General features: G+C 34.4%; 2 protein-coding genes across 2 annotated transcripts in view; one reads left to right on the forward strand and one right to left on the reverse strand.

Moving 5' to 3' along the window:
• Positions 1-1,147: 1,147 nt before the first annotated feature.
• On the forward strand, positions 1,148-9,358 carry LOC147067054 (uncharacterized). Its single transcript, XM_085954347.1, has 6 exons — positions 1,148-1,280; positions 2,480-2,666; positions 3,462-4,623; positions 6,951-7,047; positions 7,207-7,397; positions 8,738-9,358. Exons 1-6 carry the CDS (start codon positions 1,174-1,176, stop codon positions 8,908-8,910), a joined length of 1,917 nt encoding a protein of 638 aa, XP_085810473.1. The 5' UTR covers positions 1,148-1,173; the 3' UTR covers positions 8,911-9,358.
• Positions 9,359-15,194: 5,836 nt separating this feature from the next.
• Positions 15,195-18,848, reverse strand: part of lin (protein lines homolog) — a 4,610-nt gene continuing 956 nt past the window's right edge. Inside the window, exon 2 of the mRNA XM_085954466.1 lies at positions 15,195-18,740. Within this exon, the coding sequence (XP_085810592.1) occupies positions 15,966-18,608 (2,643 nt within the window). The 5' untranslated portion in view covers positions 18,609-18,740 and the 3' untranslated portion in view covers positions 15,195-15,965. The remainder of the gene's footprint in view (positions 18,741-18,848) is intronic.

The raw sequence follows: 18,848 nt of genomic DNA on the forward strand, positions 1-18,848 counted from the left end.
ATTAATTTGTTAATTTAGACATTAGAAAATGAGAAATTTAACAATTATTTTTTTATTTATATTTATGAAATTCATAAAAGAAAACGTAAAACTTGTATTGTTTTCACTGCTATATTATTTTATGCAATTCTTCATATACCTAAATAACACAAATTTATAGGATTATCGGAAAACATTACGATAATCGCAACTTTTGACTTTTGACAGCTCGACTTTTTTATTCGTTCGTTGATCAGTAGCAGAGCATAGACAAATCGGACGATTTATTATACTCGGACTTTTGGCTCGCCAATGGAGCGCTGGCATAAGGCCGGGAATATACGGGCAACTTTGTGTTGCTGCTGTCGGCAGTGGCAACTCGGAGAACCCCAATTTTTCATACAAAACTCATAATGGACGCATACACAGCAACTCACTGTTGCCGACCTCGGCAGCTGCAGTCGACGCGCTGCCAGGAACCGCCGAGTTGCGGCAGTTAATTTGTCGCCGCGTCAAAAATACACTCGGCAGCTTTAGCTGCCCGGTATACCAATTCAGCCCTTCCCACCTCTCTCACCGCCTGTCGCGTAGTTATGCGCACCGTCATTCCAGTCCGAGTTTTTGCCAAATATGGACGACAATAATTTTGACACGGTCACTTTTATAAGTGACATAAAAAACTATGAGTGCATTTGGAATCTAAAATGTGATTTATTTGTAAAATGTGCCGTAGTTGCATAAATAGAGTATGAAATTCACCTTGTCCAGCCCTTTGAGACATGATAGGATGTGTCCAAAATCTGCGAGTTTTTCTACGTCTTCTTTTACGTACTAAAAGCACAAGGAACAACACTTTCATAAACAACACTGCTTCTCCTTCAACATTCATTTTGGATATGAGTCGATATTCGTTCGTAAACTTCAGCTCCCGCTGACACATTTGCTGCCAAGCACAGCAACATTAGTTGCCTTGTCGGCAGCTTGTTTACTGCCAGCAGCAACAACACGAAGTTGCCCGTATATTCCCGGCCTAAGATGTGAGGGACCAAAAACCGCCTTGATTGGTATTGCTCAAACTCACCTCGGTTTACTAGAAAATGAATTTATTTTGCATTCTGGCAGCACTGGTCAAGTGCACAAGGAATATGAACTGTCAAACTTGAATAATAATCGCGTCGTTGGTCGTTTCACGAAATGTCAGCCAAAGTAGATCAGAAAGAATATTTGAAAAAATATTTAAGCGGTGGAAAGAAAGATGAAAAGAAGAAAAAGAAAAAACGCACCAAAGTAACTGGAGTAGGGTAAGATGAAATTAACCATTATTAAATGTATTAAGGAAATAGTTAGGTAGCAGATACTAAAGTTAGGTTATCGTCTATTTCTCGTTTTATGAACAAACTGAAAGACAAACCGTGTAGCCATGAGAGGTGTGGTACTAAAGCGTGAATAGGAAACACTTCCGAGTCCTATTACATTAGGCGATTCGTTCTAAACGATCGGGTCATTGGATTTGTGAGATTTCTATGGGGCACACAAACGATATAACAAAAATGGGCCACGGATTGCTACTGATATCTCTGACTCAGTCAGATACCCCAAAGTCAAGTGCTTCTAGACCTCCATACCCTACCATTTCCATGTCTGTAGAATGATAGTGGCGAACCTGCTGGGAAAAATACGAACTACACTGCTCAGAGCATTTTGACATTTACCAATTTTCACAACATATCAAATGGCACCATATACTCACAGCAACGCTTCTTGATTACGCTTGAAGAATGAGATTGGCGAGACAGTCAGAACTTTTGCGTGTAAACAGTTATTATCACAATAGTTTAATTTACACACTATTGGTGCCAGTAAATCCATGCACATGTACAGGCGCTATTAATAAGAATTGAGGCTGTTGTATGAATAATTTCAATTAGATCATTTGCCAATGACACATATGCGTCTAAAACAGTGTAAATAAGTATTTGATTCATTATAGGTAACCTATATCGATTATAATGAAAAATCCAAAATAATACGTAACCCAAGTGTCCATGTGGACGTGCATAATACGTTGGTAAGTTGTTCCTTACAGCAAAACAAACATCGTGACCCAGGCGAGTGTGATTGGTTTTGGCATTTGTCACTTGCCACTTGCCTTGCAATAATCACAATGAATGGAATGACATGTGTATAATCTTTCTAGCTTGCTCACATATAATAATTTTACTAGCACAAGTGAAACAAAAGTTTGCCGATGCATCGCAACACAACGTTTTTACAACGTGGATCAAAATGAATGTTATTTTTTCAATTTATTGCAAAGTTACTTTAAGATATTTAATTTGTTATTCAGTTTTTTATTAAGTGTTTTCATAGATTAAATTGTTTTTTTTAAATCACCTTTACCCCACGAAATTATCCCGGCTCGCGACTGTGTGCGAAACGTTTCCCCCGCGACCAAAGGGGGGTTACCTGTAGATTACTCAATGTGTATGAAATATTTTAGAATGAAAATTATTGACGCAGACGATGTTATGGACATATCGAAGATGCGAATGCTCGAGAGCCACGAACTGGATCTGTTTGGTGACAGAGAAGATGCTCCACAAATTGCTGGCATTATTGATGACAGACCAGAGGAGATAAAAAAACTGGAAAATTTCAGCAGCGACAAGTGGAAAGTTATCAATCGAGTGAGTCATTTAAATCTGATAATTGTTATAACTAGTATAATTAACATAGTCTGACTAAAAGTGCGTCATTACACTGGTGAGCAAGGGACAACAAGCTATCAGTTTCCGTAAGAATGCACAACTAACTACGTGTCACCCCTACTATGATCCATCCACTCCAGAATTGCTGATATTTTTTAGTGAAGTATTATTTATGGACACATGCGTAGTATCTTATTTTTTTTGATAGACAATTATTAATTTCCTGTTTATCTGCGTCCTTTTGGTAAATGTATCTCTGCCAAGTTTTCTGGTAGGAAGAGTTTTACATTTTTTGTGATATTGATATTTTTTGATTTTTCTCAAACTTCCTTATGACCAGGAAAAATAATAAAAAGTGTTTGAACTAATTGTTTAATAATTGAAGTGTGATCATTTTTAAGGTTTGTAATTCTTTGTAAAGAATTTGGTGCTATGAAACTAAATTACTATTATTAAAGAAACATTTTATCACAATACACACAGTTAATATGCCTTTGTGTTTCTAACTTTATATTTTCATTTATAGATATGTCCAGCCGTATCTTGTAAACGACAATACATAGGAGTTAGAGCTTTGTGTCAACAATAAATATGATTTTTAGCATTACCGAAAAACTGGCTTATCTCAAAACACATTTTTGTAGTTAAGTCCCTGTGATTCTAAACCCCTGATTTTTATTAAAGCTACCAAATTAAAAATAACATTACTTTGTTAATATTTCTATATCATGTCTTAATTTGCGAGTTTTAGAAGAATATATTTTTTATTTGCAGGATGATGGCTACAATGCATCAATAACCATTGAACAAATATCCAATAGAGAAAAGTCACACAGAATGATTGACAATAACTCTCCACCAAATAGTGATTCGGATCTAAGCCCCGACAGAAATTCCAATAAAAAAATTATAAACAAAGGGGTAGACTCTTTTAAATCCGATAACAAAAATGATAAAATAATAAATAAAAATTCAGATTCCGATCTCTCTCCACCTAGAAATCATAAAGATGATCAAGGTAGATCGCATAAAAGTAAAAAAAATACTGGAAGAGGTAATTCCGATTCTGATCTTTCTCCTGCCAGAAATGATAGAATAAATATGAGCAAAAAAGGAGACAGGTCTCAAACTTCCAGCAAGATTAGCAAAAAAGATGTTCAGCTGATGTATTTACCAAACTCAGACTCTGATCTTTCCCCGCCTAGGAGTAAAAAGGACAAAATAAATACTGCCACAAATGTGTCATCAAAAAACAAATCTAATTCTTCTCATCACAGCAAAATCCATTATAAAAATCACAATTCTGATTCTGATCTTTCTCCGCCCAGAACAGCTCTTAAGAAAGAGAATATTTCTGGGAGAGTATCGCCCGATAATAAAAGAAAAATAGAAGATTTGAGACTTGATAAAAAAAAAGAAGGAAGACGGAAAAAGAGTCGTTGGAATGACACTGATAATGATGATGTTATAGTATTGTCTGATTCTGAAAAAAACAAAACTACCAAAAGTGACAGTAAGGATTCTCATCAACGACGAAATAAGGACTTGGATAGTGTCAAAGACCCACATCACAGTGACCGTAGACGAAACAGTGATAAACGTTTTGACTTATCGAGAATAAAAGATGAAAGGAATAGATCACCGATAGATAAGAAAAAATATAATGATAATAGCAGAAGAAATACTTCAGACAGAGAAAGATCACATCGCAGTGATCACAGAACCAAAGGGTATGAGAGTCAAGAGCTTGAAGATGGTTCCAGAAATCGGAAGATGGACAAGACATTGGATGGGAAAAGAGCTGGCTTGCAAGATGCCAGGCAGTTGAAAACAGAAAATGACGAATTTAGAAGAAAGGAGAGCGAATTGTTTGGAAAATTATCTGAAGAATTCACTGGAAAAAATGCACAGACAATTAAAAGAGACATGAGAACTGGTAAGCTTCTATGCATTTATATTTTTTTTATTTACATAATAGGTATGAATTAAGTATTCTGTATAAGCCAAAGAAGAAAACAAACAGAGCCTAATTATATGAATGTGAAATTCAAAATAAGGTTACTTAGACTGATGCTTAAATTAGCTGCAAGTTATTTCCAATTTCAGGTTCATTTGTAGCAAACTTAACACTGTTATTATCCGCATCTGTCAAAAGCCACATGTGTTTCAACACACGGTCAGATTTAATAATTATCTAATAATTTCTTTTATTGTGTTAACCCTACACTGCATAGTGATGCCATTTGGCATCATGATATTTTAATGCAAATATTATTAACCCCATCTACAAATTCGTTTTTGAAATGTTTTACTATGTTTTATTAGTAAATATACTAAGTAATTAGTAGTACAGTTAACCGGTTAAGTATTTAAATTAAAGACGCCCTAATTACACCAATTCTTATGTTAATTACTATCAATTAACTAATTGCGGCATAGAAAGGATTAATTAGCAGATGTCTCCAAATTATTGCAAAACTTCAAATAAACTCTGACGGAAGTGAAAGCGGTTGAACCTGAAATTCACCTGTTTCAAATATACTTTTGAGCCAAAGAACGTCCATTCAAGATCATAAAAAAAATATTTCGTGATACATTTAGGTATGTACTTTATGATTCCATTATCATTTTAATGCTGAATATCAAATATATAGAAATAATTCGAAAAATGTTTGTGATGCCATTTGGCATCATCATGCATTGCCGGACTGCTTTTTGCGTGTACTTCAGTAATGATTTGGTTCTCAATTTCTAATTTCTTTACTGTAATGAATTTTAGAAAACGAGCATTGAATGACAAGGAGAAGACAAAATAAAAACTGTTTGAAAAATTTTCATATCTTTAAAAAATGAAAAAAATGTACTTCACGTTACTGCATGCAGATGCCATTTGGCATCATATTGTTTATTTGAAAAAAAAAATACAAAAAGTTAATATATATTTTTTTAAATATTTTTCCCATGGTTTTTATCATAATTCACAACACATATATTTTTTTCGTTCAAAAAGAAAATGTCATGCAGTGTAGGGTTAACAATGTCGCTAAATTTCAAAACCCGCTACATATAACACTTTTTTTTTTAAATAATTAAGATATATGTATCAATGTATTCGTTATTAAAATCTCTACACGAAAATTTTATCGCCTCTTTCAAAACCTGCTACGATTTGTCATTTATGAAACAAAATCAATGCGTCTATCAATTCCCACTATGACACTATGTGTAACATTCAAAAACCTTTTTAATTCAAAAAGATTTAATTGATTTTCTCAAAATAATGAAAAAGTGTTATAGCGGGTTTTGAAATTTAGCGACACAACTGTCGATTCATGGTAGAACTGCATTGTATTATTGATTAATTTAATAAAATGCAAAATTTTTTAGTCCTTATTCCACTTTTATTACTTAATAAATCTGGACCGGTTTCTGCCTCTGAAGGACATTGAGTTGAAAATGTCCCTCTGAGGCGGACGAAACCGGTCCAGATTTATTAAATAATAAAAGTGGAATAAGTACTAAAAAATTTTGCATTTTATTAAATTAATCAACAATCATTTAATTATTTAATACAAAGCAATTGAACCAAGATAAAACCTAAAACATCAATTTATTATAAATGGATTGTGTAGTTTTATTAATTACTACAAACATGGATTATTCCGAAAACGACACATGTTCAACTTTATATATTTTATAAGTCTAAAAAGACAGACTAAGTCAATAAATTATTGTACATAAATAGGCAGACAAATACCCTGAACCATAAGTATTTAGAATATTTAGATGAACAATTATAAAAAAATTGCATAGGTATGTCATATGTAAATAATCACAAAATGTCAAAACATACTTTTAATACGGTGTTTTAGGATCACAAGATCTACAAAAATTAATGTTTTGAGTTAGCCCCGGTTTTGATAATGCGTAATCATTTATTGGTGACACAAAGCTCCATGTCATACATGTATCCGGTTACAAGATATTGTTTAATATACTAGCAAAATCTTTATTTACGTTTATCTCAAAACTGTGTTATTGTCAATAGGCAGGGTTTAATTGAAATTTAAAAACTAACCAGTGCCATCTGCAAATTGTATTCGTAGTTCAATGAAAACAAATAAGTATGACTGACAAAGTTTAGTGTGTACTATTTATGTTGAATCTTAACAGCCTACCTCCACCCCTCGCCACTGATATCCGGCATTTTTTAATATGCCAACATCATTCGACAATCCACTACACCGATTTAAATAATTTCAGGTAAACCTCGAGATACGGAAGAAGAAAAGAGACAGCAACTGGAAAAAGAGGAGAAGCAAAAAGTGACCGATGGTAAATACAGTCGATGGGGAAAAGGGTAATAACAAATATACTTTTATCTCGATAGTCTCACCTAGTTTAATATTTAATCTTCAATAGTCGATCGAAAGAAGCATACTATTTGACCAACAATGACTGAAATTTTTCTTTTGGCAACATCACATCTATACATATTTCAGTATCTTATTATTTTCAGCCTGAAACAAATCGAAGAGCAAGAAGCGAAAGTAAAGGACTACCTTCATGAGGCGTCAAAACCTTTAGCTCGCTTTAAGGATGACCAAGACCTGGATAGAGCTTTGATGGGACGGGAAAGAACTGGAGATCCCATGCTCGAGTATATGAGGAAGATAGATCAGGAGAAAATGAAAACTGACGGTTTTGAAGGTTAGTTAACGATTTGAATCAGTTAATAATAGTGAATAGATAGATGCATTTGTCATAACACAAATTATATCTGAAACTTTACATTATGCATGGGGTAAAAAAGACCCCGAAGTAAATGCGATATTAAAGTATTTTACTCTTCGTTTTTAATTGTCACCAAAGGTAGTGACCGTGATTAATATTATATTGTTACTGTACACCGTGCAGGTCATGTAGTTTATGAATCATACCACCTTTACCCTGACAGGCAAAGGTCTCATTAAAATTTTTATATTAGTGCTATTTCAATAAATGAATGGCGAATCGGGATAAGTATTTTTAATCAACAAAATTATTTGTATACTTGTCAAAAATTAATCAGAACCACAAAATTATAATATGGACAACGCGAAAGGATTGGCCTGGCAGTACACATGAAGAAATCCTGATGATGATGAGTCCCAAATGATTTCTTTTTTGCTTAATATTGTTATTGCAAACTGAAAATAATGCATGTGTGGCTGTTATAGTTTCAAAGGCGGTAACCTCCATATTCGGCCAATTTGAGATAATCACAAAAAACTGTCAAGCACATTAATTAAGACTGCAAATAGAATATTTTATTTTAAAGTCATTAGGATTAATAAAAAAACCATGTTTACAGTTACCTAGCCATAAAATATGATGGAAAGTACTTGCAGAATCAGAATCAAGAAAAATATCAGTTAAGATGGAGGTTATCGACTTTGAAACTACAATCTATAGATTGCAAATATTCACAGAAATTATAAACTGTTTAATGAGAACGTGTGTAATAATTCGCTGTTGTCATTATAATGTTATCGCTCTCCGAGCCATTTAATATTTGACTATAATTTATTTATTGTCACATCACCAGTTCAAAAATATATTATGTTTTATGTATGGTTTGATTTTGGCCCGATTGATTGACTATAAAATTTCTTGATCGGGTTGTTCGGTTGTCTTAGTCACTAATTCTATCACATTTTGTGAAAACTGCATATACTTATATGAGGGTCGAATGTCATAAGTAATTATATAATATATCCGTGTATGGCATGAATATGTAAGTCTAAAAACATAAATTCTCAGGGCAGTTATTTGTATGCTTGGCTTTCTGTGGTAAATCAGATTATGTTTTTGAATTTTAATAAAACGATCGTAAATTCTCAACTAAAATTTAAAAACGCCTGATTTACCACAGACACCAAACGTACAAATAGTTGTCCTGAGAATTGATGTTTTTAGACTTAAAAACATATTCACGCCATACACAGAAATGCTGATACACACACCTATTATGAATTATTTACCTGTTACTAATGAAAAATTGCTTTCAGCTCCACCAATTTACAAAGGTCCCTACCCTCCAAATCGTTTTGATATAAGGCCCGGCCATCGCTGGGACGGAGTCGACAGGTCCAATGGCCACGAGAAGAACTACTTCCAGGCCAAAAGCAACAGAAAAGCACTTGATGCTGAAAGCTACAAGTGGAGTACTGAGGATATGTGAATACTGCATCATTGAAGAAAATGACAATGCACTTGTGATGAAGATTAGTTAGCATTGCTCATTAGTCGCAGTGGTGACCTTGACGATCACACTGGATGGACATAATATTATAATTTTTTACCTATTTGATGTTTTGATCAAATCTATTGATATACATGTAATCAATAAATCACTTGAAATATATTATATTCTTTTGAATTGATTGGATTCTGACAAAAAATGGGCTATATGCAATAATATCAGCCCTTGTTAGTGTATTGTACGAGGGTGGGTCAATAAGTCCTTAGAAAAGCCGACAGGTGGCGCGACTAGTACTGTAAGCGGTTTGTTTTCATGCAGCGGCACTACCGATTCAGTATACTGCGAAGTTTCAATCAGATTGGTCGGGTTGTTGTGTTTCTCGTACATTTAAAAAAAAAATTTGCTTGTGGAAAATGGAAAAATGGAGAAAATTGAGTTTAGAGCTGTTATTAAACATTTTAATATAAAAGGGTTAACAGCAAAGGAAATAAAAAATGAGTTGGATTTAGTTCACGGCATATCTGCTCCTTCACTTGCAACTATTTATAACTGGTTAAATGAATTTAAACGTGGTCGTACATCAACAAAGGATGAACCACGCTCAGGACGTGCTGTAGAGGTGACTACACCAGAAATGATCAATAAAATCCACGATATGGTGTTAAGTGACCGAAGATTAAAGTTGAGTGAGATAATTGAGGTTACAGGGATCTCAAAAGGTAGCGTCATTTCTATTTTACATGACAAATTGGGCATGAAAAAAAATTCTGCAAGATGGGTGCCGCGTTTGCTCACAGTCGACAATAAACGCAATAGGGTGGTGGCCTCTAAAGCCCTGTTGTCACTCATGCAACGCAATCCGGATGAATTTTTTCGTCGCTATGTGACTGTAGATGAAACATGGATACACCACTATACTCCCGAGACGAAAGAACAGTCAAAGCAGTGGATTGCGAAAGGCAAACCATGTCCAAAGAAGGCGAAAACCGTAAAATCAGCTGGTAAGGTTATGGCTACTGTATTTTGGGATGCACGTGGAATTATTTTCGTTGACTATTTGGAAAAAGGAAAAACAATAACAGGGGATTATTATGCATCTTTATTGGACCAGCTAAAAAACAAAATTGAAGAAAAACGGCCTCATTTAAACAGGAAAAAAATCCTCTTTCATCAGGACAATGCCCGTGTTCACACATGTTTACGATCAATGGCTAAAATTGAAGAATTGAAGTTCGAATTGGTCGACCACCCACCGTATTCGCCAGATTTAGCCCCCAGTGACTTTTTCCTTTTCCCAAACTTAAAAAAATGGCTAAGTGGACAACGTTTTTTTTCAAATGAAGAAGTCATCGATCGGACAAATGCTTATTTTGAGGACCTTCCGAAAACTTATTTTTATGACGGTTTAAAAAAAATTGAGAAACGTCTAACCAAGTGTATTGAGCTCCAAGGAGATTATGTTGAGAAATAAAAAAAAAATACAAAAATAAAAACTGTTTTAATGCTTTTTTCTAAGGAATTATTGACCCACCCTCGTACTATTAACTTATTTTGCATACAGATGGTCTTATGGAAGAGCCCATTTCATGAGACACCGGTGTCAGGACATTGCATATTATACATACAAATGGTTGTGTTCAGACGGAGCCACTAGTTGCGCAATGCGGACGCTATCCTGTCAGTGGTTTACTCCTCGAGCTGTTGAGACAGCGTTATTTTATTTACTCTTTATGTCTGTTGTTCTTTTTTAATTTATAAAAATATGCGTCAACTCATTTTATACTGAGGCATTCACAAAAATAATATGAGAATGATCTGTTCAGTGTGAAGAATACTCCGATAACATAATTAAACGGGATGCTGGTCTGGAATCTTTTGTAGCATGAGAGTTTTGAGAACCTACTAGGTGTAATATTGAAGATTAAGAAAAATAGGAAAACATTTTATTAATTTATTTAACGTAAGTATGTAAATTATCATATTCAATCTTAAGCAGAGCATATTGCACCCTCGCAACTAAACTGCCACAATCCAAAAAACGTCAAACAAAGAAAATCAGCTTTGAAGTTTTTACCTTTCGCATTTTTGTACTGTGTTTTTGAAATATGTTTAGATATTGAATGAAGTTTTGACTTTAATTTGACGACTTAGAGATATGAAATTTTCGGTACATATACTATGAACGATAGACAATGATACGTAGTAATTAACTCAAAACACGTAAATTTGGACTTGTGGCGGTTTAGTTGCGAGGGTGCCATATGGGCCTCCAGAGTGAATGGTGTATTAACAAATATTTGATTTTACGAGAAATGGATGTTAGTCACTTGGTCAACCTATTAGTCCAAACACACATTGAAAAAAATATGCCAGACCCTGGATTTGAATCTGAGACTTAAGTCAACACAATACCGCTCGGGCGAGCGATGGAGGTAATAAGTATAACCCAATAAATTTACGATTATTTTTATTCATTTATAGATTAAATCTTATACCAAGGTGAATACTTGCCTACCAGAGGCACCTAGTGGAAAAATACGAAGCTCACAATTTGCCCATGTAAGATATATTCCTTGGACCATTCATAATAACCGGATAAAAAAAGGGATGAAATAATAAATATCACATTATATAGAAATTAGTTTATAATTTAATTTAAATAACTTACAAATGATTAAGTATTGCTTATTCAAAATTATACATATCAATATAATGTACGCAACGTAATATAAACAGAAATGGCAATTGTCAACGCAGTGACGGAATTAAAATCTATAATATTCTTAAAACAAAGAGATTCGTAAAAAACTAACATTGACAACTATTTAAACAATAATTTATTTTATTTTGCTATTTATTGTTAAACTATTATTCACAGAGTAAAAAATTCATTAGTGTAAAATTTTGATATAGAAAATCTAAGATACAAGTGGAATGATAATATAATTAATTTACACGCGAATCTGCCATAATTACACAAAGAGAGCCATTACTAAAAGCGTTTTCTCAAAAAAATAGTGCTGATGCTAAGCATGCATTAATGCGGCCACCAATGACTATAATTAATAATCGTGCCGCAACGACGCCGGTTGTGGTTGCATTAGTGCATATGTAGCGTAAGAGGACCTTTAGTAGCGCCATGGTGTTAATAAATCTCTTCAGAAGAATTATATCACACTTTATAATTGTTATGAAATCAACAGGGCAATCCGAGTTTTTTTGTTCTATATTTTTTAATAAACATGACAAAAAATAGCTGGTGCACAGTGCATCAGTTTCTTCACTACTATTATTTAACTTTAAGGAACCAAAACGACGTATTGTGCTGTAACTAACAATTTCATAATGATAATAATATAGTGAGACAACACTCCATAGAAGTAAAGTTTTAATGATGCCATAGCTAGAAGTCCTAACGCAAACATAAGTATTGGCAAGTGAGCGTACCTGTTGTTGCAAATGGTTACACCTGTGTTTCGTCTAAATGTGAATATGTAATGCAGTAAATCAATTACATTGTTCTATGGTAATATAATCTGAGTTAAATATTATAAACGAATGGCTTATTTCATTCTTATTCACAACAATTGAACCGAGTAACAACTTTTCCATACTATTATTATAGGAAAAGAATACTGTGTGCAGGTAAATAATTAATATTACTAATTTGAATTCATCATTAACAGATTATGCGTATCCCTAAGTTTCCGTCAGATTCATGCCATTGATTGAAATTGTGAATCAGTCAAAATTTAAATAGATTATTTTTAATATACCTACATAAGTCATGGTGGTTTCATACTCAGATACAAATTGCACTTGAAGATGTCACATATTTACTTTTTAATTTAAAAAAAAACTATTATTTCATACAATGACTACTATCATCAGTACTAAATTATTCAATACATTTTTTGGTGTTACAATTTTACCCCCACTAATAAAAATGAATTGGATCTGCAAATACCATAAATAATCCTCGTAGCTCTTTAACAGTACCCATAGTCCATATAAATACATTGACAAAATTAGTGGAGATTGCGAAATATTTATAAACCTACTACATATTATACTAAGATCATCGGCTTAATGGTCATATGAGTGGAGTTATAATATTCATTTACCTTGAAACAAATTTTTCAGACATTGCCATTTTAGAGCATAACACGTCATATCTCATTGTTTCGAACGTTAAAAGAAAAGGTAGATTAGTAATGTTTTCTTCATGAGAAAAAAAACAGGTTATTTTACATTGAAAGACATGAAGTAATATAGAATTTCCATAGATTATATTGTTTTCTGCAAGGAAAACATAACTAATAACACATTTCTTTGTTTCTAAAAACTTAATAAATTTTGTAGTGTTGTGCTTTATTAATAAACATACAGAAATAATTCATAATACATTTTTATATCACCAAAATGGTACATTACAAGATTTAACAGTAACGACTTAATCGGAATATGTTATAATAGCAAGTCAGAATACGGAACATAGACAATATTTCAATTATAATCTTATAAAAATTATATTAGTCGGTATGTATAATATTTAAAAGAATTAGATGTAAATTACAATGTATGTAATAATTTATACAATACAAAATGACTGTCAGTACTTGGCAAGTATAGCATTTGATAAGGATTCATCTATATTAATAACTATTTTTATTTATCATCAGTCCGTCAGATTTAATTGGCATAACATAAAAAATATACAGCGTAAGTATATTATATTACATACAACAAAAATACTAAATTAGGTTAACCTATAATGCACCTGTCGTCTTAAATAAATTGCAAAGACTCTAAACTTATGTTAGGTACCTACTTATATATTATTACGAAGAACGTAAGTACATTCTTCGGTTTATTATTTGTTTTTATAGTTAATTTATATATTTCTAATTGTCTATGATTTACGATTCACGCTAAAGCAATGTGTGCAGTTCAAATTAAGATAAAAATTTGTACACAAATAGTAATATAATATAACATCTCAATTATTACATATTATTATATAGAATGTTTCTGTATCTTATTCGTACATATTAACTTGGTATAAATATAATACTGAACTAATGTTATGACTGTGACCGTGGATAGTCAGTTTCACAAGGTTTTTTTGAGTATTATTTTATGAATTCTTATGAAACAGATAATTAGCCTGCCCGCCCAATGATAAAAATGGGAAAATACAATAAAATAAGCCGCAGGTACAAATTGCTTTAATGAAATGCATTCTGCAGGGAGTTAATCACCGGTATAAAGTGGCTTCGTACAAAAAATATAATGAATCTAATTTTAAAGGCGTGGAAGTTAAAGAAAAATACTAACAATATTGCACAACTTGTATGATATTATAAAGAATGTTGCTAAGATTATTGAAGTATTGACGAAAGAATTCATTTATTTTTGCGTAATATAATTATTATTCCAAACTTGAATGGTATTATAAATCAACTGATCAAGCGAAATTTCATGAGTTTTCAGGTGTCACCCAACTTCTGTGGGAATAAAATCAATATTAAGTCCGACTCAACATAAGAACGGAACGGGTTTATTGTTCAATGATATAAGGATTGCTTGATTCATAAATGCATAGTGTAGAACAATTTAGGTCAGGATTATTTTACACAAAGTTTACGAGAAAAATATAACTAATTTACAAACCGCATTTAATTACCGATATCCCATTCAGTAATCAGTAAATAGAATCACCTCAGTATTGTTGGTAGCGTAATAATTTTTGTTACATAATAAGAATTTTGTAATACGCGATAGCATTTACCACATCCTGTGAAGCCTATCTATAATACCCATGTATTGTTATACAATTAATAGTTGAAATTTTAATTTAGATATAAGCCTTGGACAGAATTATTTATTATTTGATGTCTCATAAATTAATAAATATGCCTATTATGTTTTATGTCACAGGACAACCCAATTCATCCATAAATAATATTATTTTGATAACGATAATCTAAAACCATCTCTTTAACCCAACGAATAAAAAAAGAAAGGAGGGAACATACTGATTCACTGCAGTATAAAAACGGGCAACCAAATTCGCAATCTTGGAAAGCGATGATTTTGGGTAAACAAATATATCACGTGGTCTGTACGTGTTCGTATAAACTTCGTATGTATTTGTAATTTTGTGTATTTTATGTTGTGTATCACGCAATGTTGGCCATATTTGCCGGCCTTTTTGATTGCTGTGATTTGTACATATGCCCATTCCTTCTTTTTTTTTTATTCATAACTTTAACCATTAACAATATTCAAAACTAAGTACAAGGTAAAGGTATATTTTAGGTTATTATTGATGAATACATTACATGAACAGTATAAATAGAAAAAAAACTGTTTCACAATTTTCCTCTTCTCAGGTGTGAAATATAATAAAAAGGATAAAAAACAATGAATGAAAAACACCCCTTTCAATTTTATATAGCCTAAAAATTAAGTATGTCGAATTGGGTAAGTGATCGAATAATATAGCATTACATAGTATTTTAGCTGTAATGTCCACAGGCAATGATCGGAAAACAAATTCATATTCACTTTAAAATGAATTACTTTCATAGCATGGAATCTGATTTATGAATGTAAAAATCATTTCTAAGTTCTACATTGCTAAGCTCATAATATTATGATGGTATTAAATAATATATTCCGTGATATTACAATTATTAAGAGCATACTTCAGTGAAACGGCAAATAATTTTCAACAATTTGAATTTTTATGACAAATTATATTTTGGTCGTCATGCGTCGTTTGCACAATCTGCGCATCGCGTAGTCACGATCTTTTTAGACCATGCCTCGCTGAAGTATAGCCTTAAGTAAATAGTGTTAGACTGAAATCATTCATTGTAAGCATTTAAGATGCCATTGGAAATGATAATGTACTTAATTCACTGAAAGATGAGAAACATCATTTTTCTCCTCATATAAGTTATCTTTTCATAGGTGAGTAAATCAAAGGTGTGACAATCTACCAAGTCAAAATTTGAAATATATAGTTTTCAACTGAGTTCATTGCCTTCGTACAAGCTTTCACAATTTTCCAAAAGCCTAAGAACAGGGCTGATATTATAAGGGAAGAGATTCCTGGCGACCAGCTTGCTAATTTGTAATCTTAACCGTGTTAAAACTGTCATAGTGCGTTCCAAGTCACTCGACCCGGAACCCAATTCCTGATGGCAAGCGACAAACTTTGACCAATTTCTTCTAACGTATTTCAAAAATCTCAGAAGATATAATAGAAAACACGTTTCATTGCTCACCAAATAGTCCAATAACACGTTGGAGTCGTGTGAAACCACTTTCAAGAATTCTATAAAAGTAAGAATGGGATTGAGCATGGGTATTAAATCGGGGAAGACCGAATTTCCATAGACGATTCCTACGATAATATCCAAAGTGCAGACCATAGATTCGATCAAATAATCATCCTGTTCGCTGAACAAATGTATTAATATCTTTGTAAAAGGACTGTCAGGCAAGAAATCTAAAGCATTCTTTAAAAACACATCGAGCTTCTTTAAAACGTCCCATATGGATCTCTCAACCATTTGCATTTCTTGAATGGCATTATAATCATCGATGGAACTGTCTGACGAGTCGCATCTCATCTCTTTCACGGTGACTGCTACTGATTTCAAAACTAACAGAACCATTTTTTGGAGCATGGTCTTATCTGTTTCGCTGCCAAAGGTGGATCCCATTCTGTAATTTCGTATTGTAGTACTATCGAAATCAGCTACATTTCTGACAGAATCTGAACTGCTGATCTGTCTCGATTGATAATCTGCAAAACTATATGTCGTTATTAGAGGGCTTTCGAGGCCGATAAACCCGAAACCTGTCCGGCTGTGCCTCAATCTGATGTTATTTAAAAGTAGAAAATCTTTAACGAATCTCACAATACTGTGAGCGAGGCTGCAAGTTTCATCAGGTAAAGAATCCTGCAATGCCAAAGTGGAACCGTAGCAAAGAACTTCATTAAACAGGCTCAATAATTGTGTGTATATGAGTGACGGGAGAGTCGTACACCGAAGTAATTCAACAAAACTTTGCAAATCCATGTAGAAAGGCTTCGTATCAACGACGGATAAATTGGCTTTGACACTGATGATGTTTTCCCACAACGACAGACAGCTGAGTATGCAGTTTTCTGAACCTGGGATGTTTAAGAACCGAGTTAACAACTGTTTCACATTGCTCACTAGCGTAGGCCAGTGCCCTTCCAAACACCTGATGACGAGGCATTTGATGGGCGATGTGTCGAACGATTCGGAATCGGTAAGAGTGATAGTCATGCACGATCCAGACCCGCCTCGGCCTTCCTGTGCTCGATCCGCCTCTGACACTCTGGAGTCGTCGTCGACTATTGAAATTTCAGATTCATCATCATCAATTTGGTCAGGCAACGTCGCCATATGAGTTGAAGGGTTGTGGGAGTATTCTAAGCTGTGTATCTGTTGATTGACAGGAAATTTTAATACAGGTTCATGTAATTTAAAAGTATCAATTCTACTGACAGAAGAACCGCAAGGGGCAGATGCAGAGGGTGTGTCAAGCGCTGGAGAGGTATTATTGGTCGTGTGAAGGTTTGAGAAGGCGCTCTGCAGATTAGTCTCATTGGAATGACCAGCGAATGTGTCATCGGCCGCAGAGGAGCCAGACTCTGATGCGGCGGGGACCGGATTCGCCGTATTGATGTATGCGCTGTCTTCCAATGGATGTTGATCTATATCTTTCCACTCCACAATGCGCTTGATGACGTCCAGAGAAAAATTAATTTTGCGCACGGTGATCAAGTTCATGGTGTTCTTATCGAAAACAAAATTCTCTATCAACTTTTCGAGCCAGCCTAAGTCGACGTTATCTTTGGCGACTATGAGAAAGCTTGACACAACCCGGCCGGCCATGAAATTGACAAACTGACTGCGATGGTCGGCTAGATCTATCACTTCTCCCAGCCAGTCGAATTCGTTTCTGACCAGGGCGTCGCACACGTCCATGAGTCGAGAGCAAATGGTGCCTTTGTGATTTTGCTTGAGATATACATCGAACAGGAGCTGCATGTTGGATAGGAAGATGAGTATCTTGTCGGGCGGCCATTCCGCTATGTCTATCCTACGACTGAAAGGCAGTGGCAGAGATTTACGGCTCAACTGACACAGGCACTGTTGCACTAAATGTTCTTGAAATGATGTGAATCCCTCTAAAAGTACACTCTCGGGCTCCACCCCGGCACTATTGTCTTTTGCGAGCAGTCTAGAGTTGGATGGAAACGAATTGTACTCTTGAAACGGACTCAAACTTTGAACGGTGAAAGGATAGTGTGGGTTGTGAATACCGTTGTGCACGACAGACGTGGATGGTTGCGAAATGAGGAAGCGCTGTGGACGTTGGACGGAACCGGAGAGAGAATTGGGAACGCAATCCACCGCATCCTCACTGGGCGCTCCGCTGTCGGGCGACCCCGCGTTCGCATCGATGGATTCCGTGATTCCTTCCAAACTGTTTGAGAAAATTTCATAATTTTCCTCATTTTCCGTTAAATCAGGAGCGTCTATCCTTTGTTTCTTCTTTACCGGTTGGTCCGAAGCCATGGCGGTACACTGGGGCTCCGCCGCGCGGTGCTTGTCGCGTAAAACCATTAACACTTCTTTAGTGGACTTTTGAGGTTAGAACGCTCTCGGTTTTTAGATTTATCGAGCTAGATGCGAGCGCGGCGCCGTCTCCGCACCCTCGACAGTCTCAGATGTCATCTGCGATCGACGGTGGACACCCTGAAAGGAAAGAAGAGGGCATCAGGGCATGACCTTACTTACGCGACTACTAAATTACGCAAATCGAAAACAAAGCCACGGAATTTGTCTGAATTTTGCTATGTATAT

The sequence above is a fragment of the Rhyacophila brunnea genome, unplaced genomic scaffold (assembly GCF_057557595.1).
Source record: "Rhyacophila brunnea isolate RB1 unplaced genomic scaffold, BYU_Rbru_1.0 scaffold_4, whole genome shotgun sequence".
Classification (NCBI taxonomy): Eukaryota; Metazoa; Arthropoda; class Insecta; order Trichoptera; family Rhyacophilidae; genus Rhyacophila; species Rhyacophila brunnea.

Excerpts from the sequence above, each read along its gene's own strand:
- LOC147067054 (XM_085954347.1), top strand. The coding sequence starts at position 1,174 with ATGTCAGCCAAAGTAGATCAGAAAGAATATTTGAAAAAATATTTAAGC. Across the intron at positions 1,281-2,479 it reads ACCAAAGTAACTGGAGTAGG|AATGAAAATTATTGACGCAG; the intron begins GTAAGATGAAAT and ends GAAATATTTTAG. Across the intron at positions 7,398-8,737 it reads GAAAACTGACGGTTTTGAAG|CTCCACCAATTTACAAAGGT; the intron begins GTTAGTTAACGA and ends AATTGCTTTCAG.